The sequence below is a fragment of the Emydura macquarii genome, unplaced genomic scaffold (assembly GCF_026122565.2).
Source record: "Emydura macquarii macquarii isolate MOO-44397 ecotype Brisbane River unplaced genomic scaffold, CSIRO-AGI_Emac_v2 contig_2205, whole genome shotgun sequence".
NCBI classification, from domain to species: domain Eukaryota; kingdom Metazoa; phylum Chordata; order Testudines; family Chelidae; genus Emydura; species Emydura macquarii.
The window spans coordinates 8,043,511-8,070,517 of NW_027132342.1; the positions used below are offsets into that span (position 1 = coordinate 8,043,511).

Consider the following 27,007-nt stretch of genomic DNA (forward strand, 5'->3'; position numbering starts at 1 on the left):
TACATTATAGTAATGATCTCATTGACTGACAAGAAGCATACTCCAGGAAGAATTTGAATCTTGCTCTCTTGTCCACAGGATCTATTTCTCACCCACAGCTAGTAGTCCTAGTAATTAAAGGAGGTAGAATACTCACCCTGCCATAGCTTCCCCTTAAAAAGGAAGTCAGATGTAGGAGAGTCTGTGCTTTGAGGGAAGAAGTACTGTAGTTCCAAAGTCCCTGATGTTAAAGTTCTATCATAGCACTACTACATTTACAACACTAGTGTTCTCAGAGCTGTAGTTCTTCATTAAGTTGATATAGTATCAGGATTTATGGGCTTTGTTTTGGAAGGGGAGCTAGGTGTTAAAATGTTAATCTTTAACAAGTCATGCCATCAGTTCGTAAGTCAGCATACAGAACAATGCTGGAGAACACTGAGTAGTGTAGAGTTATCAACCACCAGTGTAAAAAGGACGTTTCTCAGAGCAATCAAATTGATTAGGGAAAACTTTGTTAAAAATAAGAGGATGGTCACACTATGGTCCCTACCAACCTGTGACTTTAGGTAAATTGTTTAATCTAGCTCAATTTCCCCAATGTGTAAAATATGGATAGTTTCCTTTCTCCAAATCTTGGATTAGGGTGTAAGCTCCTTGCAGCAGGGACTCTTGAGCACAATGTGGCCCTGATCTCAGATGGAAACTCAAGGTCTTACTGTACACAAGCTAAAGTGAAGCCTCCATACTCACCTTTTGAAGGTCTCCACCAGAGACCTACACAACAGACGTGTTTCTGCAGCATGGCTGAAACTTTTTGTGATCATGTATGTACCAAAGATGGTGAAACCCTCTACAAGAGCAGACTTCTTCAGTTTTATATACTCTTTAAAAAAAAAAATCTTTATTATAAAAGATAGAAAATATTTGAGTTAAATTTGTTCTTTTCATAATGTTAAATCATGGAAATTAAAAACAAGGTAAACATAAGAGTAGTTTCAATTCCAAGTTAAGTGTTTTACTTTGGCCATTAGATGTGGCAAAGTTTCTCAGTATCATCAGTGCTATAAAAAGGTAGTCAGAGCATCCATCTAGGAGATGACATGTAACAGGTTTCCCCTCGAGACAAATGAAAGACAGTATTTTCAAGGCCACATCTTCACTGGGTGTAAATCAACATTGATTTCATTTGAACTATGCTATAATCCAGCACTTGGTTTTTAGCTCCCACACTGAATGACCGATTTAAGATTACATTAGATCAGCCCTTGAAGAGACTGTTTAACTATGCCACATCTTTCCTAATTTTCATCCCATAATGAACATTTCTAAATTATGCTAAATTGTATTAAAATGATCTGAAGTATGAAGATTTCAAGGAAGGGCTTATTAAAGCTGTGTTCCACTTGTGCCATTAGATGTTTTGCAGCTTTCAAAAGCTAATTTTTAAACATAATTTTTACCACATTATAATTCAAGGAGGTGTCCCACTACACTTAAAGAATTTGAGTTTTTAGCCATCAGGTTGCACTGGTAAGTTTAGTATTATGCTATTTGTTACTGGCTGTTCCATACAAAGTTGAAGAGGATTACAACAAAGCAAGAGAGGTCAATGCTACCTAGGAGTTAGAGGTATACAAGTGGGAGTGATGAGGAAGGAGAAATAGGAGGAAGGTAAAATTGCCTGAATAAGCTAGATATGGACTTAATAACCATCACGTCACTGCAGAATGTGACAAATCACCACATACATGCAATATGAAGGACTGCATTGGGAGGCTGGTGAGGAGGAGTTGGAGGAAAGCCTTGGATTTGTGGTAGTACTAAGTGATCTGAACCAAGACGCTCTTGTTCACTTTTCCAGCAGTGATTAAAAAGAAGTACAACTAGCTCTCTGGGATATGAAGGGTGGTCTTGTAACTCCTTTCACAGTATTTTGACTGGAGTGTAAGAGAAGTGTAGGTATAACCAACCAGCAAGCCTTCAGGTTAGTACTTTACAAGCAATATGCTTTTCCCATCCCCCCCACCCAAAAGGGGAGGGGAAAGGCAGAGTTAGTGTTTTGAGCAAGCTCAAAAAACATTTGCTTTTAAACTGAGAAGTGCTGAATTTGAGGTTATTCTATGAAGAACTAACAATCAACTATCAAGAATTAAAGCGATTTACAAAATACAGTAGCTGAAGCAAGGAGGCCATTAGCCCTTAAATGTACAATGTCTGTTTTTCTTACTAGCTCAAAGAGGCAATAAGGGAAGGGAAGGGAAGGTGAGGGAAGGGACTCTTGTATTCAATCAACAAGCCATCATCTCCATTTAACATACAACTGCTTTGCTTCACTGCTTCTTGTAGCACTCTAGGCAACTCTTTAAGCAGAGACCAGACAAGCAACTTGGTACTGAAATGTCATAGCACCCCCCAGATAGTTTAAAAGGGAGGGTGGAAAAAAAGCCTTCCTATTCTATCTCAGAGGCAGAGGCCACTTGCTGAACCACCACACAGAAATATAAATATTAATCCAGTGCAATTAAAACACAAAAGTTACTTAGTACAGTTTGTCACAGTTCAGTAATATACCTATTAAAAACAGTTCTTGTGTTCAGAGATGTAGGTTTTGTACCAATATTGAAGGTTTAATAGTTGTGAAGTCACTGCAGTAAGGATACTTCAATATCTAATCTGTCATTAGTATTTCTTCCCTTGTACATTCAGCATAGGATGCTCATGTCTGGTGGGAATCAAGGTGGTCTCTTGAAAAATCCATTACAATAGCCAAAGGAAAAGTTTTGACATTGCACATATTTCAATCACAAGTTACCTTCTCAGGATTTTGTTTTTAAGACTTCACATACCTAAACGGTTTCAACAAACACAACAAGACTCACACAGAGAAACACCTTAGTCATTGCATTCAAATGTACTTCACCCTTAGTGCAAGGTCTCTGCAGGAACCAAAAGTTTGCATGTTACAGCAGGATAAGTGGGCCATTGAGAAAGAGCACAGGACAACATTTAGTGTATTGGCTAGATAAAGGTTTCTCTTCCATGTCCAGCTGTAGCTGTAGCTTTGTTAAGCAGGGTTAGGTAATAAGGACATCAAGTCAGCATTGCTGGATAGTCATTGGTCATCACCACTTCAGTTTAGATTCTTAGAGCCCTTTTTAGTAGCTATCAATATGCAGCATTTGATCAGTTACAGAAGTAATGGAGTTCTTTCCCCAGCTGGCTGCTCTTTTTGAAAGATCTCCTTGATCTGTGACAGTTTGTTACGGATCCTCTCTTTCAGAGGAGGTATGTGGTGGCTAGGATCCAAGATGTTAGTAATCCTGCGCGCTCTCTCTTGCTTCCAGATACGGTAAGGGTGTGGTGGGAAGGGTATCTCATGTCTCTCTCGGCGAAGCTGCACTGTTATTCCACCGACTGCCAGCATCCCCCATACTGCCAAGATGATTAAATCTACAGGGGAATAGGAAGCCATTCATTCAAACAGTATCAGCATGAAGTATCTCTATTCCCCGGCAAAAGCAACATCACTGACAATATCAGGCTCAAATTTAGATACTGATTTATGTACAGACATGCTTGAAGCAAGCTGTCATAGTAGAATAGAAAACAAGTCTGGGTGTGTACTACAAACAGTACGTTTGCAGAAGGAGAGGATGCTCTTGTAGTTTAAGCACAGGACTGAGTCAAACTTACAACTCCAGTTTTGCCTCGCAACTTCGTGTAGGACTCTGGGCAACTCACTTAAACTCTATTTCTACATCTATAAATGGGGAATCATTTGTCTCAAGTGTGTTGTGATGATTAAGGTTTTTAAGAAGTGCTTTGAAGCCCTCTGATGATTAGCATTTGGGGAGAAAGTTTCCAAAACCAGTTCTTAATCATTAAATGGACACATTACTGTTGGCATGATCCAGGCATTTGTTACAGGATTCACATTGGGTAAAAGTTAGCTTTTCCTAAAATCAGATTGCAAATTCGGTTCTTACAGAAGCCCAGAGCCTTTAGTTGCACCTGAAGCCATGTACTTCAGCCTCTTCTTGCCAAGTAGCCTGGAGCTGCTCTAAAAGAGTTGCAAAACCCACCTCCTCAACCCAGTAATATACATTTCATAAAAAATCCTCCCAAAAAAATCCCTCAACAGCAAGAAAAGAGAGAACACGGTCTTAGCACATGGGAGGTGCTCAGGTGCCACAGGGCAGAGGCCACAGAAGAACCAGCACAGATCACTATGACTCGGGAAGAAGTAGTTCTCCTCAGTAAAAGCTTCAGAGTTATTTTACTCCAAACAGATACTTAGGTTTTGTCTCTTCACAAACCACTAATTACTCACCATTTGTTTGGAAGGGCACATTGGTGTAAACTTGGCTGAAGTCATCATTCAGAACCCTCCTGAGCAGGTCCAGGGTGATGTAAGTGAGGCTTGTGTACACGTAACAAGCAATAGCTAAGACCACTGAATAAGAGCCTACTATGCCACAGGCCAATATGTTCAGCTACAAAAAGACAGAAAGATCAGATCTTTCAGAGGCCTGCTAGCTAAACAACACACTTTTTATCCTTTCTATACAGACAGCATAGGAAGAGGGTTTTTTTTTTTTTTTGTTTGTTTGTTTGTTTTTTTAAACCTTCCCTTCTCCGCGCCCCATTTTTATTTGTTTCAAAACACTTGTTGCAACTTGTTTTAGTGCAGGTCTACACTTCAGAGGGGCAACGCACAGACATACCTGAGTTTGCTATTGTTTAAGTTAGCTAGACCAAAGCTGTGAAGCCATGGTGGCTTGGGCTGTACAAGCCCGACCAGGACCCTACATGTATGCTCTAGTGGCTAGCCCATGCTGCCAGGACTTCATTACTATTGTCTGAGCTAATCAGATCAAAGCTAATTTGTGCTGCAGTTACACCTCTGATAGCATGGCAACTATATCCTTAGAGATTATACTCTCCTGAGGACTGTCTTTTAGGGGTCTGCACTATACCCAGCACCGTAGATTCCTAAGTCAAACAAAACATGCCACAAATCACGTAGTTAACATACAAGTGAGGGAGGCAGGCTCTTAAGGTTTCAGAGTCAGGACTCTGAAGAGCTGCACAAGGCTCTTTGATTACATCCCCAGGCAAACCTTTTTCCCTACCAAGTTTTAGAAGAGTGTCATTTTCAGAGATACATTTAATGCTGAACAGATGCAGAAAGTGAAGCCATATAGTGCAAATACTTACAATTCTTGGACAGCCGGCAAAGACCACTGGCACCATCAGTGCTATGCAAGAAAAGGTCACCCAAAACACAGCATCATCACGGAAAACCTTGTAGTCTCCTGTGAAGAAACACCACGTTGGGAGTCAGCCACAAGTGAGACTTCATGTGTAAATGGAGTTAATTTTGCAAAGTAAAGAACCACAACATTTGATAGTATTTTAAGACTCAAGTCTCATCCCAATATACAGTGTTCTGGGAATAAGTTCCCAGAGTACTGTGAGGGGAGATTCTGTAGTTACATATGGGCAGCAGGACATAGATCAACCACTGAATTACCTTCTTTGCATGTCTGTCCATTGCATTATACAAAGCTAATATCTTCATCATTTGTGATTCATTGCAACAGTCAGTGATCAGTCTGCTGGGTTTAATATAATTACTGTACCATAAATGTACACAGTAGAACTAGTTGACATGTGAAAAAAGATTTAGAAAAAATTGCAAAGATTTCTCTATTGCACAGTTTTACACACAAATAAGACTATTTTACTGACTAGATTGGTTTACAATCCAAGGCCCCAAACTAACAAGCTCTGCGTGTTCAGACCCCTGCACTAGTGTAGAATGCCACTGACTTTGACAGGGGCCTGCACACAGAGATTAGTGCCTGACTTATATATTGATCCTGCAATAGTGAACTCTTTCATACAGTTTATTTAACCTAACTGAAAACCTACAGCTTGCAGCTGTCCCTTCTCCCCAATGGATGTTGGGCTGGAGGGTTTATGCTAGCTGAAGAGAGGAAAAAAAAAGAGGAACTGATAAATTTTAAGGTCAGCATTGCCATGGCAGAGCAAGATGAATGCGGCCTCTGGAGATTTAAAATAAGAGAAGGAAGCAGCCTTGCTGACACCACTGTCCAGAGGTACTTCAGTTCAGTAGCCTAGCTGTTCAACCAGGCTTTTAAGAAGTGTCTTTTTTAAGATGCACTGGGGAACAGCAGCAGCACCTGTTAGTGAAATCACACTAGATACTTAAGAGCACATTGGTACAGCTGGAAGTAAAACAACTCCCTTCAGGACAGCACTGTGCACAAGGCTTTTTGTTTGTATTTTCATCTCACAACATTCAACACCAGATAAGGAGCAGCTCGCAGAACATCTTCAAGCACAGTCCCTTCGCCAAGTTACAGGATTGCAAATTCTTCGTTGGTACAACCTGGATCAGTTTGGGGGAATGGAGAAGCCAGTACGTATGTGCATGCACAGGGGTTAGACTTCTGAAACAGCAAACGCCTTGGGGAGAGCCCCAACTTACTCAATTACAAAGTTATTTGCAGTCTGCCACTTTTGAGGGAAATTTTTTTTTAAAAAAAGCTTATATTATAAAAAGCATTCTGTCCATGTGCAACGAACGCATCACTTCAAAAGTGCAGCAGACACATTACATAATCCTCCCAACATTTCAGAAATAGGTAATTAGTTATCACCCATTTTAATCCTCCAGTCACTTTCCATAGATCAGCCAGTAGGTGGCACCCTCCCCTGAAGCCCAGTCTCAAGCTGCACAGATAGCAGCAACACGCCAGACCCCCAGTAGCTTGATGTCACTGTAGCAGTACAGTCTCTGAATGACTATTCATACGGTAACAGAAAATCTACAAGGCATACCTAGTGGAGTGAAGAAGATCACTGATGAGAAGAGGAATCCCAGCACAAGTCCAATAATCAACATACAGAGAAGGACAAAGCCAAATCTCCACCAATAAGCAACCAAGAGAAGCCCTCCAACAAGTCCAGCTACTGCTGTCAGAATCAGACAAACTGTAAAAGAGAACGGGAGAGGGAAGTAAGAGCCTCTCTAAGATGTCAAATTCCTTCAAAAACCAGTTTTGGTGAGGTTCTGAAAGATCACAGTTATGGAGTTCTATGCAATGCTACTTCATCAATTATATACGTTTATGAAGGCTACCATTGTCTGATCAAACCCAAATGATAATGAAGCCATTAACACTGGCTATAGCCCAGTGTCCTTGTACTTGTCTGTTGAAATGCACTTTTTAGCTGAAACTTTATTTTAGACTCCTGACACTGATCAGAATTCCAGAGAGTCAGTATGAGGCAACAGAAGTATTTCCGGATTTTGTAGTGACCCCGCCACAACTTAAATAAAAAAAAGTCTTGATCAGCAGTTGAGTGGGGGGCTTTAGCAACAGGAGGAATGGGAAAGATTACTCCTGCTTCTTGTATTCTGGTAATACCTCGAGACCCAGCTCACAATCATAGCCCTGCTGTGCTAGGCACTGTACATATGGCACACAAGCTCCTGCTCTGAAGAACTTCTACATGAGAGTTGTCCATTTTTAAACAGAGAAGACAGACAAAAGAAATATCCTCATTTCACAGACAGGGAATGGAGGCACACAGAAGGTCACACTAGAAGCCTATAGTAGAGCCAGGAACCGAGCCCATATCTCTAGTGTCCCAGGCTTGAGCCTTAACCACAAGACCATCCTTTCTTATTGTAATGACAGTGGAGGAAGACACACATTGCAACTTCACTACTTTCTAAAATAAGGGCCTTCCTCTCGTATCTCAGGCCTGGTCTACACTCATGGTGAAATTCAGCGGCAGTTGACAGGAGATAAGCAAGCTACATAGAGTAGCTTGCATATCTGCCGTCAACTTCCTAAATTCTAATTAGCATGGTGTCTCCACTACGCTGCGCCGATGGAAAATGGCCTCCTGTCGACGCAGTGTTAATCGTTTTGTGGGAGTAGATTAATGAGGTCGACTTCCAGATCGATTTAGCGGCAGTGGAGACCCGCTCAATCAATCACGAAGAGTTGAACTGGTTCTTCGGCAGAGTTTAATCTCTGCCATCCTATAGTTCACACTAAATCAGAAGCAGCAGATCACAAGCCTGGGTTTTTTGATACTGCTTGGGCAATCTGTATTATGGCTCAGGAAAGTGATCCAGTTTTTAAAATTTTAAACATGTCACAGTCACATGTTAATTCTTCATGACAGAAACTTGTTGGCTTTGTTAGTGTCCAAACAACTTTTACATCTAATAAGGGGCCATGATCCCAGTCCCAACTGATTTCAATGGGACATTTGTCACTGACCCCACTCTTTACTTACCATCATAGCTAAGGGGGGTTATTCTAGTAAATAATGCAAAGGAAAAGAATCCCATGACAATGAAGCCCATGTAGAACAAATCTAAAAAAAATAAAAGACAAAAAAGTAGTTTGGTACGCTCTGTTCGACAACTTTCCATTCTAAGCCTACTTTTATATACAATTAAAGACACCTATTCTCCATGAACTCAGATTTTCATTATAAATGTAGTTTGCATTGGTTACTCACTCTAACAGCACAGACCCACCCAAATGTCTGGCTCTGGTAAATTAAGTTAGCTCACTTCAAAACTCGGCCAGTTTACAGTAAGATTGTCCTGCCTCCTCCAGCTAGTTTTAGCTTCCTTTCTGTGACATCTACAGCCAGTTTCTCACTGACTGCAAATACAATATCTCTAGTGTCCCAGGCTTGAGCCTTAACCACAAGTCCATCCTTTCTTATTGCAAATGACAAATACAATGTTTTATGCCCATTATAAAATTGTGGGACTTAGAATAGAGGATCCCCTCTTATAATACTTACAGCAAACCTCATTAAACAGGAGATCCATGTAGGATCAAAGAGTGAGGACTATGCAGATTATGCTTGTTCAATTTACAACCAGGAAGTCCTATTACATTCAAAACAAAGACAGCCACACCTCAGCCCCCACAATATGCAGTACCTGTTTTCCAGAACCTATGCCCAGAGAAGCACACAAAGAGACCAAGGACAGCAAAAGTGGTGAAGAATATTTTGGTAGAGAGTCTTCCTATAAGGAAACAAACAAACGAAAAAAATAATAAAGTTGGGTGTGCATATACTGCAGACTGTGATTTGAATAAGGTAACAAGTCATGGCCACCAATACTTTCACTGTAGACACCATGGGTATTGAAAGCTCATATGCCTCTTCAGAAGCACAGGACTCTACTGCTTGAACTGAAGGAGCATCTCCTTTAACAAAATAGGGTTTGAAAATGTTGTGCAGTTTCAATTCCATGCCACACAGGGTAATAGTTCATTCCAATATCAATACAGGAGTGAGGATCTGAAGAATGGAGCCTGAAGCAAAAGCTCAAGAACTCCATTTAAATTACAAATGGTACAACTGTATTTAAATTACAACACTCTACCAACCCCCAACCGCAGTTTTTAGATTGCAAGTCACAACCCTCATTGACATACAGCCAGCATGCTATGACTTGGTTAATGGTACTATGCAGCAATTTAAAGACCCTTATGACTTGTCTACCCTTACAGTGCTGAGGCTTAGTGAAGATGCTACCTACACCAATGGGAGAGCTTCTCCCATCCATGTAGCTACTCCATCTACCCAAGACAGTAGCTGTCTTGACAGGAGAAGCTCTCATCGATATAGCACTGTCTACACTGGAAGTTCAGTCAGTATAACTGCGTTGCTGGTGGGGGGGTAGATTTTCCACCCCTCTTGAGCAATGTAGTTATGCCAACATAAGTTCGTAGGGTAGACCAGGGCTTAGTTACCAACAGTTTATTTGTTTAATACCTCATTTCTATTGAGCAAAAAGAAGCTTCTCTATAGCAGAAGAGATCCTGCTCCCTGTAAATAGCCTCATTAGTTTGAGTTTGTCCTTTCCAAGACACTGCATGTAATATACTTATTGGTGTTATAAACATTGGAAAAGGAAGACTACAGTTTAACTGAATCTCGAATCTGGTAAGAAAATTATCCAGTCTACAGCGTTCTCCCACAGACTGCAGAATGCTTTTGTCAAATAGTTTAAACATAGTTGCTTAAGTTACCATAAAATATTTTAGAAGAGCATTTACCTGCCGCAACTCACTTTCAAACATCTTGGAACAGATTCTCCACTGCCATGTCCCTTGTACAATCATTTACACCCATATATAAAGTAGGCGTAACAGGCTATAAGCATCTAATTGACAGCTTTGCTTCCCTCCCTTGCAACAATCCCCCAGGCCTCCCATTCACTTTATTCAGGTGTAAGCAACTTCATGAGCTGCAAGGAAGTAGAAAATCAGGCACTGCGCTTTCCTGCTGTCGACACTCACTTGTGCAGTTACAGTCAGAAAGACAGTTATGTAAAAAAAAAAAAAAAGGTCACCTTCTTACTCAAGAGATTTATTTCCCTGCATGCAGAGTCATATTTCAACAGCTTGGTGACAGATACATTTAATCCTTTTTTAAATTATTATTGACTTTCGCACTGTCATGTTAAACACAGTTATTGGAGAGAGCTGGACCCCTAAACCATGTTCATTAGCCAATGAATTTAATTTGCACCATCTTTCTTACTGGTGATTAAGAATACAGCTTGATTGTAAGATGCCAGGGTAGGTAGTTAAAGAGTAGATGCTATACCCACCCTTGGCAAGTTAGATTTGGAGTCACTGAAAGAAGCTAGGGAAACCCCCTATAATCATCACAGAATCACTTTTCATGCTAGTAACGCACTTTAAAATGCCATAAAGCAGGAAGCTTCTTGCTATACGTTAGATAAGTCTCCAACGCTGCTGACAAATGCAGAAGCCCAAGTCCAAGCATGTTAAATAGATCAATTAACTCTGAAAGCAAGACTGCATATAAAAAACATACAGGTCTACTGGACTTACTGAGAGAGGAGCAATTATCCACAAGGGCAGTGAGGCTACAGGCATATGTATGAACAGGTACATATGCAGCAGAGGTATTCCAAAATGGATCCCACACAATGACATTATAGATCACTCCTTGTCCAGGGAGTGACGAGAAGTGTACACTGGTCTTGTCGTCAGTTGTTAAGGAAACCAGCTGAAAAAACAAAAAATGCGTCACCATCGCTGAAAACTCTTGTCATCTTACAAAGGGATCTGCCCCTTTCCTCCCTTGCATCAAGACTGGCGTGCCTGCCATCCAACCAGGATGCCTTAGTAAGCCTATCTAATAAAGGTTAATCATGTTGGGTATTGACGCTGGAACAGTATTTAAAGATCTAGAGGCAGACTTAAGTAAATGTGGACTGTAACCCAAGAGTCATCTGTGCGCCAATGTCTCATTGGATTCAGTGGGATTTCTGCCTATTAAGAACCAGTTCCCACAAGTCCTCGTTCCATACTGCCAATCCAATCCAAGAGTCACAGGTCAGACTCCCAGCTAGGGTGACCAGGTGTCCCGATTTTATAAGGACAGTCCCAATACTGGGCATTTTTTCTTATATAGGCACCTATTACCCCCCACCCCCGTCCCATTTTTCCACACTTGCTATTTGGTCACCCTACCCACAAGCCCCCAAAAACCCCCCACACAAGATTTTTAAAATCTAATAATGAATTGCATTTTTGGCCTGCATTTTGGCACAGCCTCCCCCCTGCACTTTTAGCAGGAATCCACCAACCCCCAATTTGGGAGTGAGCTCAGGGTAAAAAATTCAGTTTTGAATACATATGGAAGTGCAGCCATCCTGTTCAGAGGGAGCTTGACTTATCCTGTGCTGTCCCTGAGGTGTGGTGAGCTGCCTTTCTATCCCACTCTAATCCTCTCCCTAGCTAGACAGGATAAGTAGTGCACTACTCACATTCTTCCTCTGTGCTTCCCAGTCTCCTGCAAACCCCCTACATTCACTTGCTCCCACCCCACATTTCCTCCTTGGCCGAAAAATATAGTGGCCAGGCTGTGGTCTCAGCATCATTGCTAAAAAGGAGACATGGTGGCCATTTTAGCCAAGGCTAAGCTTCAAGATTGAAGGCAGAAATCAGATTTTTGATCATTCTTAAATTTTTATTGTGAGACTCATGATAAAAAATTTTAAAAAGTCACAAGGCAAATATAATCAAACTTAATCGAAACTCTACAGGAAGTTAGAAGCCAATTTCCAGGCAGCTCCCTACACCAAAGCTCTCTAACAAAGTATCAGTTTAGTTGTTTTACCATCATCAGAACAGGCTAGCTAGCTGATCATACCCCTAAAGGAAAGACATAGGGTACATCTATATCGACAGCAGCACCCTCAGTGCTGCTGGATCAATTCTGCAGGATCAAGTGAGCGGCAGTGGAGACCTGCTCAATCGACCCCCATGTCATTAATCCACCCCCCCCGCAAAAAAAGTAACGCTGCTTTGATGGGAGGGCATTTCCCGTCAGCGCAGTGAAGTGGGGACACTGCGGTAGGTAGAAGTTAGGAAGTCATCGGAAGATATGCAAGCTGCTCTACGTAGTTTGCGTATCTCCTGTCAACTGCTGCCGAATTTTGCCGGCAGTGTAAACCATACCATATACACCGCAATTTCTGACAGCTAATAGCTTTACAAGATACCAATTTCACAGATGTCACACTCCACAAGGAGAGGTCAATAGCAGTGGTGTCATGACTGGGAATAGAAGCCAGAAGGAACATAGCATTCGGATGTTTCAACACTGCATCTATTTGTTTCACCCCTTCTCTCCACACCCCCTTTTTCTGAGAGAACCTGGAGTCCATGTCAGATGAGTTGTTGGCAATCCAAATATTTGCCCAACTTACTTTAATACCATTCGCTCTGATGCTCTGCACCTCAGCCATCTTTCGCAGGTGATTCAGGAGTACGGTTTCAGAGAGATCATTCTCTGGTAAGAAATACTGATAGACATCATAGTGCAGTCGCCATCTAGAGTGCTGGCCTGTTCCTGAATCACATGAGGGAGGGTTGGCACCTCTGGTATTAGACAAACAAAAGTTTATACTAGCCACATGCCCAGACCAAGACTCCTGATCTTAGGTTTGTATCTATAATGGGCAGAAGCAGAACTCCAGATCTGAACACGAGTATTTCAACATCCAGATCCAAGTGTGGACTTCAGGATTTGGCTCTTTATAGAGAAGTTCAGGCTGAGCGTTTGGATTTGAATCTGTCCACAAGCTATACACACAGGTTGTAAAATCTTCTGGGAAAGAGAGAATGTTTCATTGTGCATTTCTACAGCACATAGAACAGATTATTATTCTACAGCTTGCCATTATAGCTAGTGCTTAACATAAATCATTGCAAGGAAATAGAACAGATTTTTCAAGTTGTCATTTAAACTGTCACAGACAGACAGACTTCACATTTTTTTTTCCTCAAGTAAGTTAAAATCCAGAACAGAACAGATCTACATTAGAGTTTCATCCAAATCTCTGTACACAATACACAACACAGAACTTTAGAAAAGCCCCTCCTTAGAAAGGGTTTCTTCTTTGAAAAGGCACAAATTCCACCGGGCCTTATATCCTTACTCACCCTCTGCCTACAGCTGTCTATCATGAGGCATTACACTATGCAGAAGATTAGGACTTCACGTGATAAGCAGTAAGATTAGATAAGACTTCCATACAAGGATCCTGCTATCATGGTAACAGAATGAGGAAAAAAATAGTACAGAATCGTTTCTAGAACAGAACAGATGTTTTCCATGAAGAATTATTAGTCCCAATAACTGTATATTGTTCACCAGGACAAACATATCAGAAATTTTAGCTCATGTAGTCTCTCTCACAAGCTATGGATAGTCTCCTCATCCCATTTCTTCTCTCCCTCACAAAGTTAACCTATTTTAAAGATCAATTATACAATCACTCCTCATTTGCTGTCTAGTTCTTGTGCTATAAGGAAAATTCTCTCTTGGTCAGAGAGAGACACTACCTTTCCAGCAGAATAATATTGTTTATTAAGCATTTCCAACTCTGCACAAACGCAATACAAGGAAGGTTATTTGTTAAGTTACACACACCTGGCATATCCCAAGTTCGCAGGAGCAAATTTAACGTGTGTGTCAATTAAGTTATATTCTAAATAAATATTGGGATCAACTTCCAAGTTAAATTCCAGATTGCAGCCGCCAGGGATAGGATCTAAAAACACAAACAAAATAAGACAGTTAGATGTAGCAAATCTTCCTCTCCCTTGTGCAGAATTCTCAGCAGTGCAATGCAATGAAGCTTTAGTTAGCTTTTGTTGTATTTATTATTAGGGCCCCATTTGGTATGTACCAACAGGCATAATCCATTCTCCAAAGATTTTGAAATCTAGGGCCCTGAGCCTGCAGGCATACGCAAGCAAGTAAGTCACACTGATTTCAGTGAAACTCTGACTAGTCTTAAACATGGGAATAAATGTTTGCATGATTGGGGCCTTAGACTAGCAAAGCCTGTGCAGCCAGTTCCAAGACAGCAATTCCTTTAATGCTAGATCTCAGTATAATCAGTTGATTAAACACTGACCCTAGATTTGGCCTCCATTTGGCACCCAGCATATGGCAGGACTTCTCATGTGTTTACAGCAAGCTATTTATAGCGTTGGGCAACAAATATGACCTTCCAGAGAGCTCTATAGTTTAACTCTTTTGTTGTTACCCCATAACAGAATGATAGGAAAAAGTTACCTCTCTCAGTATAAGAGAAAGAAACAGCTGTACTCAACACCTGGTTGGCATCCAGAGACTGCAGGTACCATGTACACACACTCTGCTGAGGCCTAAGGATGGAAACTAACCCTTTGTCTACTCCAGTTCCTGAGTTATTTGCAGAGGAATTCTGAAAACAAACAGATAAAACCAAGCACATATTCAGCCCAGCGGTAGGTTTTTGCACAGAGTGACAGATACACATGGAGCTCATTCCTGAAGGCACACAGCAATCTGGGGCATGCATCCCATTGTCTGCAGTATGCAGTGATCTAATAGCTGACAAGTCAGCCAGCCACAGGCTTTTTTATTTGATCTTTATTCCTTCAGGAGACAATATGGTTTAGTTTGGGCTCAAAAATATGACACTGGAGTAATTAGTCTGACAAGCAATGAACCCACTATTCTAAGTCCCTCTGTTGCATTTGTAATTGATTAATGTTAAACATTCTGTTGCCATTTAAAAAAAAAAAAACCCTAAAAAACCGCACAATGCTTTCTTTAGGACCTACACTAAAAGCAATGCAGAGGTAACTGCATAAAGCAACAGCAGTTTAGTACTACTGAATATTCTAGGAAAGCAAGTGGACTAAAGTGTTGGAAGAAGAACTTCACACAGCCACCAACTCTACCAATCACAAGTTCCCCAATTTTGTCCCAAATACCGAGTCTTTGCTGAAATGCCTATGAAAGTTTTGCATAGGAGAATGGGGTTAGGCACATGAAAGCTACCTAACGGTACACAGAAATTATACTGAAGGTACATTTTGTCCCAAGAACCAGTTACATCCTCATTGCAACAGAATACCTGCCTTTTAGATTGCATTGTCCAATGTCACTGTGCTGAACCGAGGCTTGAGTTCAGCAGCAAGAATGCTTATGCTTTGTTAGAAACATAAAAAATGAGTCACGCTTGTGAAAGAAAAACGGAAAATGAATTTGAGCTTTTAAGAGAGTTTCTCCCGCTCATCCCAAAAAGTTACCAAAGATAAATCCAGAAGAGGCAACCGGGAAAACAAAACAAAACAAAAGCCACATACATTTTAAGAAGGGCCCCATAACAACCGTACCTATAAATATGAATTGCACCAGCCAAAGATTTGTAATTCTAGTGGAGCACACTAACTGGGGATCAGGTATATTGATGTCAGTCCTAGGTCAAATATGAGATGTTACAGACATGTGTCAAAGGTCATGTGACAGAATCACAATTAAAGCCTCAGTGCAGTTTGCATCCAACTGCTTATTTGTTCAGAATTCCAATATACAAAATGGCTCCCTGTTTTTTGTGAGACATAAGCTACAAGAACGTTGAGTAGACACGAGAAAGGTCCTTAGTTCTAAAGTTTGGGAGCTAGACTAAAACATTAAAAACATGTTCGTGCGTGCAGTTTCATCCCCCCCCAAACTATTCTTACCAGAGTGATTTTCTACTCTTCCTCTTCTAATGATGAGTATCATTAGTAAATGTGAACACAACCAAGGCATTTGGATTCCAACTTCATACATACCTTATCAAAGGAGATGGTTACATTTTTTTGGTGGGAATGTACTTGAAAAATAATGACAGCCACACTGCTTGTAATATTCCTTATTACAGCTTCCACTGGGATGGTCTTGTTAAGTTGCACATTTCTAAACTTCCCCAAAGAGAGCTCAAGAAGACCTGTATTCAATAAATATCCAGCATAAAAAAGTTATGTTGGTATCATTAAAAGGGAAAAGGAGATAGACATAACACATTTAAAGACTTAGCGGGTCCAAAATTAGTTATCTGGAGACAAAGCAGAATATGGTACTTAAAAAAATTAAATCCAAACCCAAAACACCATAAAAAGGTCTGCTTCCACAGAAGAAAGCCATAACAAGAGTTTGTTTAAGCCTGGCACACACTGAGAGTGTGCACCAGAGGGGCTGTTCTCACTAGAAATTTTATGTTGTGAAGAATTGTGTTAGCTGACAAAGCTGGCCATGACTGAACTGACAGCCAACAAGGGCAAATAGCATTCTGTATGGAATAAATATGATGAGTTGAGTTAGCTGACATGATGCTGAATGCCACTTGCTACTGGTATAACTGACTGGGTCAGTGCACTGTCCTCACAATATAGACATACCAGGTGGAATCCAGGCCCCACTGATGTTAATGGCAAAACTCCTATTGACTTCAGTGGGTCCTAGAATTCACCCAAGATTTCCTAGCGAAGACACACTCCTACTTTTTTCTACACTCAGCCACTTCAAAGTTTAACATTTTTCTTTGGTGCACATTGATCTTTGATTTCTGCAATGATGACACAATACATCTCTCAATGAGGAGATCTGATAAAAGTTAACTCATTCAAAGAGAAGTTTGGGGGCTAAAGCCAGGACAGTATCCCTTAAATAATGGAGTCTTGTTGGGGTATAATCCTCAAATTCAGAGGCACCCCACCCTCTACATTCATTTAAGAAGAACCACATTATATGACCCAGCATACCAGATAATGAGAATTAACATGTTAACTAGTTATTCAAGAAAGCCTAATTAGTGCCAGTAGCAAAGGAAAAAGTCCAGCTGCTTTCAGATATACAGTTCGACTTTTTCAGCCCTAGTCTACACTACAGGCTTATGCCAGCATAACTACATCGCTCAGGAGTGTGAAAAATCCACACCTCTGGGCAATGTAGTTATACTGACCTAATCCCTGGTGTAGATAGTGCTATGTTGACGGGAGGGCTTCTCCTGTTGACAGAGCTACCGCCTGTTGGGGAGGTGGAATATCTACACCAACGGAAGACACTCTCCCATCGGCATAAGTAGCATCTTCACTAAGAGTTACATAAGTGCAGCTGCAGCACTGTTAAATGTAGACAAGCCTTCAGTTTTGAATTAAGAGGCACAATTCATGCCAAGCTCTCACTACCCCCAACCAGTAGTCTAGCTAACAGAGAACTTACTAAGTATAAAACATACGTGAGCTACTTCCTCAGCAGAACAAGTCTTATCATGAAATAAATGCCGACACATATGTTGCCTATTATTCCATGTCTCCGTTAGATGGACTGGATTTGCTCTGAGGACAGTGCTGCTGTTTCCCTTCCCCAGTCCCCTCACAGAATATGCAGCATTTTGTCAGATCTCTTCAAGTGGTCAGATGTCCTTTTAAGCCCCTGAAGAGGAGACTGTAAAATTAGCCATACAAAAAGTATGAGACTTGGGGAGGACTGCAGTACCAGCAACCATAGCCAGACTGGATTATATGCACAGGAATTCAGAATAGTCAAAGGAAACAAGCTTCGTCCTTGCACAAGATTCATACATAAAAGTCAGTGGCTTCTAAGAAGCAGCTTTATCTATAGTACACTTTCAGATGGTCCCTTCATTGCAACAATAGCCCCATTTAAGGTTTTAATTTTGACTGCATACAACACAGGGCTTGCACCAACACCGCAAGGAATGCATTTTCTTCACCCATTTCAACCTTCATTAAGAAGTTGCAACTTTAAACTAACTATCATTTACCATAGTTAATAGGTAGCAACAAAAACTCACAGTGCTTAAAGTAACAGCTCAATAGGCTGAGAATATTAGGTTTCCTGCTCTTGCCTTTTATTGCTTCCACACTACTTCATAACACCTACTGGGCTAGGTTTTTCACAGCAGCTGAACATTACTTAGGCTATGTCTTCCCTACCACTTTTTTCCCCACTCAGGGTGTGAATATTCCACCCCCCTGAGCGACAAGTTACACCAACCTAAGTGTTACTGCATACAACGCTATGTTGGTGAGAAAGCTTCTCCTGCCTACATAGCTACTATCGCTCGCTGGAGATAGATTAATTAAGTTGATGAGAGGGCTTAAGGCAGCTACACAAAAGATCTTACAGTGGCATAACTGTATCAGTACAGCTGGCTGCCGTAAGCTCTCCAGTGTAGACATGGCCTTTATCAGTGTGACCATGTGAGAATTCTTCCATCAAACTAGCACTGTCTGGGTGACAGGCTGACTTAACTACCTCTCTCAGAGGCACCCCTGAGACAGCTATGCTGATGTAACTTTTCAGTGTAGAGCAGCTCTTATTCCCAGTTCTCATTGTTCATGGGCTAGAACTATAGATATAGTAGTCCATATTTCCCTCAGTCCACAAGGATAATTCCTATTTATGTCAATAAGATGTTTATACAAAAAAGCAAGGGCAGAGTTTTAACTCAAAACTTAGCTTTTGTTTTGTGGTACCTTGACACTGAATTCAGCATCATTCACTGGGAATGAAATTCACTTTTAGGATCCCCGTTATTTCTGTTCTTATTTCTCCCTCCTCCTGTTCCTTCTCTTTTCATGTCTTGCTTCCATAGTTCCTTCCATGTAACAACTTCCAGCCCCAGCCACCTTATCAGCAATCAAATTAAAAGGTTTTTTTTGTTTTGTTTTTTTAAAAACAGATTCTGCAGAACTAATGTGCCATGCAGGCCACATAAGTCCATCAAGTGGTGTTTTAACATGTCTGCTTGAGTCATTTGTCTCATATTAGTAAGGATATGATTCTGTCAGAGGCCATGGATTCAGTGACTTTCTGGGAATCCTTCTAGGGCAGGGCTGGAGCAGCTGTCAGCCCAGAGGCTGCTGCTGGAACAGCAGCTCGGGTTGGGTCAGCCCTCCCGCAGGAGCAGCAGGGCTGAAGCAGCTGCAAGCCTCGGCAATGATCAGTTTGTCTCCCTTCACCCAGGGTATGTTTAGTAAAAGTCAGGGACAGGTCACATGAATTTTTGTTTATTGCCCATGACCTGTCCCTGACTTTTAGTAAAAATATCCATGACAGAATCTTAACTTTACCTAGTAGCCTTCCACTCAGTGCAGCCTTTGTACATATTACTTTATACATTTAGATTTGAGACATCATTTATAAACACAAAGAATTCCACAATTAGAGCAGTAGCTTGATCTCTTAATAAAAGTGAACTTATTTCATACTCCAAAACAAGAAGAAAATGGAGTTTTGGGGGTCTTTTGCTTTTAACAAAAAAGCTGCCCTCTAGAATGGAGCAGCTTCAAACACTGAGCTAGAATCAAAAAGGAATTTTTCCACAGGCACCAAATTCACACAAGAGAAAAAGGTTATGGAAAATTAATTTTTGGTAAGCCACAGTACAGATACAGTATGGCCAGTGCAAACTTTTCCCCCACTGCCTAGCCAGCATCTCTCAGCCCCAATCTACAGGAACAAGGGTCCCATGGTTCTGTTCATCTTGACTCTCATTAAGCAAGCTGAGAAGGAAGTTCAATCTCCATGCCTATGCCAATCCTTAAGCATTCTGCTGAAAGCCCCAAAAGGGTGCAAACTGAGGTGCTTATTCTGCAGCGTCAAGATCGGTCTTTCCATTGAAACCTGACTTGTTTATACAGAGGGCAGTAAACAATCAAAGCTAAACACCTACAAATGAAATGCCTCATTTATTAAGAGTTTAGGAGAGCCGAGATAGAAGTGCTCGAGAGGACATCTCTCTCCCCCATTCAGTTATACCAAGTTAAAAGATTCCTTGCTCTGAGGTTTACTCGAACATTGCTACTTATATTCCCCTTTTATAATATACAGTTTCTGAAAGAGACCCCCTTGAAAAGTGTCCTGAAGTCTTCCCTCATTTTAGAAAAAAAGCCTTTTTAAAGGCATTTTCTGCACTCCATTGGAGATCAAGGGTCTTTTTTGTAAAGAGAAAAATAACTGGTGTGGAAACACACCATTGCCAATGCAAACAACCTGAAGGGGAGGGGATGAGAAAGAATGTATCGTACTTCAAACTTTTTGCCCAAGATTTCCCAGACAGAGTGAACAGTCGATCAATTTGAAACATCATCTATCTGCACATTGCACAGTGGAGTAGAGACAACAACATCACAGTTAAGCTGGATGCAACTCTCCCCTTTGTACATACCAGAGACTTTCACGTTAGCCATGCTAATGAAAAGAACACTCTTTATTAAAGTGTATTCCACTTTCAATATGTGGAGAAACTACCTCAATTTGATCACTAGACTCTAGACATCAATAGACGGTCTACCTGTCAAACTAGTTTACAATGCAGCAGTTTAAATTAAGGTGTGGTGCATAAAGATATCTGAAATAAATTTTCCTGTGCCACACCCATTCCATTATTCTGGGAACTCTAACTGAAATCTGAAGTTTAATTAAAAAAACAATGCAATACATAGAAATAAAAAACCAATAGGGTTGGTGACAGAGCTTTTTGCTGACCCAGGCAGATAACCACCAAGTCTACATCCCATCTCTAGTTATTTTGTAATCCCAAGCGTGTGTTCTGCCTGTACAGCATTACTGGTTGTGCCAGATTTAAATTATAGTAATATTTTAATCAAATACTGCAGTAGATCAAGAGATAGCGCATCTAGCTCCAAAGCACTTTTTCCCCACACTCATGCCTGAAGAGATGCTCATTTTACATTTTCTATAAATGCTTCAGTTGGTGGTGGTAGGGAGCTGAGCTTCAGTGTTGACAGGGTACTTTGGCCAATTTTCACTGCACATGATTTCTCCCATGCTTCCAACATGGTGGCAGTTTGTTTGCCCGTTCAGTGACATCACGAATTGCTGCACTGATGTTAACCAGCAGAATCTTCAATGTAGTGCCACTGGCAAGGCTAAAATAGGATGCTACTGCATCACTGCCTGAGAGTGCAAGGGCAGCTAACCATCTGAGCACAATGTTCTAGTCTTGCTCTGCAGTAGCACGAATGTCTATTACAGCTCTCTCTTAAACTGGAGGTTCCATAATCACTTAATAAGTTTGGCCCTGTTCCAAATAATGGTGCAAGAGTCAAACAAATACACCAGTGTCATCTGAAAATACGGATATTCCCACTGGATTCTCTTTCGCAACCATCACCATTTGTTGTACAAGAATGTTGTCTGCCTCCTCATGTGGCCATATCTTCTCTACTGATCACCACATCTCTTACTTTATTTCAACTGGGGTTTGGTCTCTACCTGCGATGACTAGCTTGTACGTCAATGTGTTTTGCTGGTTAAAATTCTTGTCTTCAATGAGTTCAGAAGAAGTGATGTCAAACAATTGTTTCTTATTTTCAATTAATGTCAAGACAACTTTCTGTAGCAGCAGCTTTGTGCTTGCACTCAGCTGATGCACTCGGCTTGCTTCTGTAGCTCTGCTAGATCTTGTGACACTCTGTGCTGAGTCTTTGCTCTTTTCAAAGACAAGTTGTACATCACCTGCAGCTAACTTGTGTTCAATGTAGACTCAGAAATTGGGCACAAAGTCCTTGAATACCACTTGCTGGCCAGCATACCACCCAAAGAACTGTGGAACCATCAATAGTGACATCTTGTGAAGTATATCTAGCTAACACCTCTCTCTGCAGCTGGTTCTTTAACTTAGGCTTACCCTTGGCTAGCCTCATTTCACTGGAGTCAATGAACATTGGTACAGGAGCCAGCCCACGTGACAAAATATTCTTGATGTCAACCTCTCATGAACTTGTTTGTAGGCAAGAGTAAAATGCTTTTGTTGGGCAAACCTGTGCATGCTTTGTCCCTGCCAGAGTCTCTACTATCCTTGGTTTCATGTCATAGAACCCTGTGGGCCAGCTATGTTCAAATACTTGCATTTGGTGAATTCCAATTATAAGTGTGTCATCTGTATTGACTGACAGTGGTGCCATCTACCACAGACAATATTTACTATTGCCTCTGGGTGCTTAGTGAGGTTTAAGGGATCGATGCACAGCTCTATCTTCTTATTAACCATTTCTGTCCCTTGCAACTGCAGCAATCCTTGACTTTATTTCTTCTTTGTGGATATCTTGTATTTCTGCCTCATGAAGGTAGTTTCAAAGTACATGTCACTGTACATACCGTTCTCATTCTGTATTCTGGGGACATAGTCAGCTGTTTTCGTCATGCACCATGTGCTTGGTTTATAATGTCTATATAATTATGTTATATTAATTAATTAATTAATTATGTTAATGTCTATAATTGCCCAGTATTTGAAAATTAATCCTCATGATTGAGTGAGTATGTAAGAATTTAAATGAGCATACTCAGAATACAAGAATATGCCTTGTGTCTCTGGGGAAAGAAGAAGTATTCTAGCAAGGTATACCGCTAATACAGACACTAACGTAAACATATGTACCCTTCTAGCTAATTTATGTTCCATAACAAAATATTTGTGTGAAAATTTCATTTAAAAAAAATTGAAATTCAATGAAGGAGTTTCACTGTCTCCTGGGTTGTGACTCAAGAGTGGGTGGCAATAAGTGCTCAACAGTAAAAAGGAGTCACCAGGCTTTTTTTTTTTTTTTTTTTAAATTTAGGGTCTTTCAGTTCAAATCTACAAGGGAAAAAAAAACAAAAAACAAAAAACCAACACTGTATGGACAAGGTATACCAAGGTATACCAAGGTATATCAAAACAAGGTATTACCAAAATCTTGCATTTGGCTACCAGACTACTCCCTCAAGCCATTCAACTTTCCTTCATCACATTATTGCCTACTGGAAAAACTGAGCAATAATCACCTTGAGTTGTTTCCATGTTTGTGTCAATGATTCCATACCAAGTTCTCTCAGGATCAAGGAACCAAATTCACAGAGAAACCAAATTAAGGCAGCAAAGAAAAGGGTTGAGGAAACTCAAACACTCCTCTATAGTCCCTCCCTTTACTCTTAAATGTCAAGAGGAACTCCACAAGACTTTAAGACTGTCTAGAAGAGGGACCTTTTATGTGGCAGTATTTTATGTGCAGGAACTATCAGCAAAAGGAATGGCCACTGAAACCCACAACCTCACTGTCACAATAGCAGAGACTGGAAAGGGAGTCAAATCAGTTAAGTTCCACTTGTGCTAGGTCTCTTAACTGGCTCCCTGAAACTGGATAACAACCTAGACTACACAAAGCTTTCACTTTGTTACAAAGGAACTGTTACCTGTCTTCACTATTAACCCGACAGTTGTAGGGTTGGATCATAATGTGCCAGGCAGCTGTGTTCTTCCACTTGAGGAAAGAGAAAGAATCCCAGTGAAATATGATAGCTTGAAGTCTCCTGCACCAACCTGGTGTTGGTTACACAGTAGTACTGCTGTGCAGAATTAGAATTTCAGGAGAAATTACAAAGGGGTAGTATTAGATACTAGATAGCCTCAGAGATTCTGTAATGCACTGACAAGGATACAGATCAGACTGACTTCTTTCACACAGAGAAGGTCAGCCAATCTATCTTTGAAAAGATGAATTAGAGAACTAGCAAAGAAAACCCAGCCACTTCCTCCAAACTCAAAAGATATATTGTTAACACAAAGCACATGAATTGCCACTGGATATTCCTAGCCAAGTGGATTATTAAATTATTATACTTCAGGTTTACTTGAAAGGGTTTGGTCATAGATGCGTTAAGTATGTTTAATATCTAAAGCTGGTTGAGAGTCTTTCCTGCATTTTTTACCAGCTTCATAAAAATGTAGGTCTGCCTTGCAACAGTAGCCTGGCATCCTCCAAGGGGAAGTGGTTAGCTCAGTATCACTTTTGCCATTTCCCTACTTAAATGTTCTGCGGAAACCAACAACAGCACACGACCATAAAAAGCATGAAAACTGACTTCTTCCTCTGGTCTTTTTGAGGTGGGAAGGGAAGCCATTGCCAGCATTTTGTAATACAAACCCAGGGATTCAATACACTTCAGCCCAGGTTTTCATAAGCGCTCACTAATTTTAGGTGCCCAACTTGAGATATTGAGCTCCTGATTTTCAGAAGCACTGAATACCTATCCCACCACCAACTGACTTACACTTCGCATCTCCAAGGAAGGGGTGAAGAGACCCTATGTGTTTTAAGCGGAGTACCAAATTAGCACAAATATAAAGTTTTTAAATGTTGGTCTAAAATGTTATTACATATGACAAGACCTGGAAGTACCTGGTTGCCAGTATTTTCTATGCTTTACTAAAAGATATTAAATTTAAAGCAAGGTTGAAAGAATCGAAGTCAAAGTTCCCCCAAGCCAATGGCTCATCTGGCTGATATGGTAAAGGCAAGTCAGTTTCATAGCCAACAGTACACAAACAGTACACAAAGGCCAGCATCACATTCAACTGCTTTTGACTGCCCTCACCCCATGGACCAGGTATCCATTTTGCAGCTGGGTGAACTGGAGATGGCCTTTCAGTGCAAGAACAAACAAGACTCAAACCCACGACCTTCAGGATTGTAGCCGAGTGCCTTAACCACTGCAAGAGACAAGCTGAAAAAGGAAATTCAGAGATAAGGCCAACACTCCATCAAGCTGGCCATGTCTACTGGGGACACTAAGGCTTGTTCTACATTACAGCATGTAGAGCAGCATTAGAGCATGTGTTGCTTAAGACTTATTTTGCTCAATTTAGTTCTTTTGACACAGAAATATCAAATGAGCCACACTGTTTACTAGCTATCAGCAAAATGAGATTAAAATCAATTTTTGCAATTCTTAGAATAGATATTATCAGAAGAGTGGAACCAACCAGCCAAAAAACTATTTCTACATTAAGATCTTGCATGCTAAGTTTCAGTCCAGAGTATTCAGACTCAGTTTATGAACAAGGAAAAAGGATAATCATGGCAATGCTAATACAGCCTCAACTATAGTGCTGTGAGCAGTACTTCTATAATCTCTTCATACTGAAAATTTTGTTACAAACAGAACCTCAAGAGATTTCAGAGATCTCTTTGCTTAAAACAGGTTCCTTCTGCCTGATAGGTCTTTATTTTCAACATCTCATTATTATTCAAACACACACTGCTGGACCTTCATTGCATAGCACAATCCAACAGTTTGAATGAAACTGCACATATTTCAAGTAGGGGATATATCAGTAGTTGTTGGATTTCTCATTTTTTCTTTTAACCAGTGTTGAGACTGATCTGTTCTACCATTAAGTTGTACCCTTCGGGAGAAGTACATTACTGTTGCTTACAGGTTTTGTATTAAGATTCTTTCATCCATAATGGAATGCTTGTTCACCTCAGGAAAAAAACCTCAGTTGTGGAAACATATGACTGAGCCCTGACCCATGAAACCCATGACATGCTCCTTTAAAGCCTATAGTGCTCGTGATCACTTTGTTTCTTATGCAAACCACCTGATTTTGATAACCAACCCAACAACTCATGGCAATTCCCTCCTACTGTGTAGAATGCATTCGAGTGTGCAAAGCAGAGTTTGTCAGCTGTTCAAATGTTATTTGCAGATAAATGTGAGCCCAAGAAGGAACACGGCTAACCCAGGACAGAGAAAGTATTAGGAATCCTGAGAAACTATTCTAGGCCACCCCCTACTGAAGCCTCTAAACAGCTGTGATCATCTTTGCAGCTGGAGACAGGCTGTTAAGTATCTTTGTGGGGTGAATAATCCCAAAGTTTCACCAGTTTATGAAAATTCTTTGGTAAACACAGTTCAAAAATACCCAAGAAAGGCAAATCCGCTTTTCGGCATTTGCGGCCAGCGATCTGTTTTTCAGCACGCACATGCTTGTTTTGACCGAGCTGAAGAGAAGGGGGGGCAAGTTTCTGTTTCAAAAAATGGAGTGCTTCTGCCAGGGGAGGTTATTCTGATGGTTCAGGTCAGGCTAGAAGGGACCCCTTTCCTTCCTCACCCACCCCCTTTATATCTTACCTGCACTGGAGGCGACCAAGGCTTCACGCCTGCAGACGAGCCCCAAGAGCAGCAAGGTGATGGGGAAGAATCGCAGGAGCCACATCGTGCCTGAAAACCCCCGCCAAGACCAGAGTGAGCGAGGGAAGAAGGACTCAAAGAGGGAGTCGCGAGCTACTAACTCAGCAGGGCGAGCAGCTCTAACCCGGGCGGCAGCAGCAGGCACTGCCCCTCATCGCAGCCCGGGGGCCAGCCCCATGCGCCAGCCAGAGCCGGCCTCGGCTCTCCTCGGCTCCATTTCTAAACCGCACAGTCAGGGGGCGGCCCGGCGAAAGTCCCCACTTCCGGCAATTATCAACTCCTCGGCTTTGCCTCCTCTCTCTCTCTCTGGTTTGCTTGCATAACCGTAGCTGGGGCTGGAGAGGAGCAGATCAAGGGCCCAGGATTGTGTGGGCGCTGTGGAGGTATCCAGGAGCTAATCCTGCTTACCCGTGTTCCTGAAGGGCCCCCCCAGCGTCTGACAGTCATTTGGCAAAGGACAAAAACTAATCACCTAGAACGAATGGAGGATCAGCTCCCTTTTTGTATTGTTTATGCATCTCATTGTCATTGATTTTCAAGCATTCTTAGGGTTTGAATTAAGGTAAATGTTGGCACTGGC

General features: G+C 41.2%; 1 protein-coding gene across 1 annotated transcript; it reads right to left on the reverse strand.

Annotated features, from left to right (window-relative positions):
- Positions 1 to 399: 399 nt before the first annotated feature.
- Positions 400 to 27,007, reverse strand: TM7SF3 (transmembrane 7 superfamily member 3). Its single transcript, XM_067559277.1, has 12 exons — positions 26,368 to 27,007; positions 16,212 to 16,366; positions 14,680 to 14,830; positions 14,029 to 14,149; positions 12,803 to 12,974; positions 10,917 to 11,094; positions 8,987 to 9,073; positions 8,323 to 8,403; positions 6,850 to 7,002; positions 5,200 to 5,297; positions 4,313 to 4,475; positions 400 to 3,432 (listed from the first exon to the last, which is right to left on the reverse strand). The coding sequence occupies exons 1-12, from the start codon at positions 26,450 to 26,452 to the stop codon at positions 3,170 to 3,172; spliced, it is 1,707 nt and encodes a 568-aa protein (XP_067415378.1). The 5' UTR covers positions 26,453 to 27,007; the 3' UTR covers positions 400 to 3,169.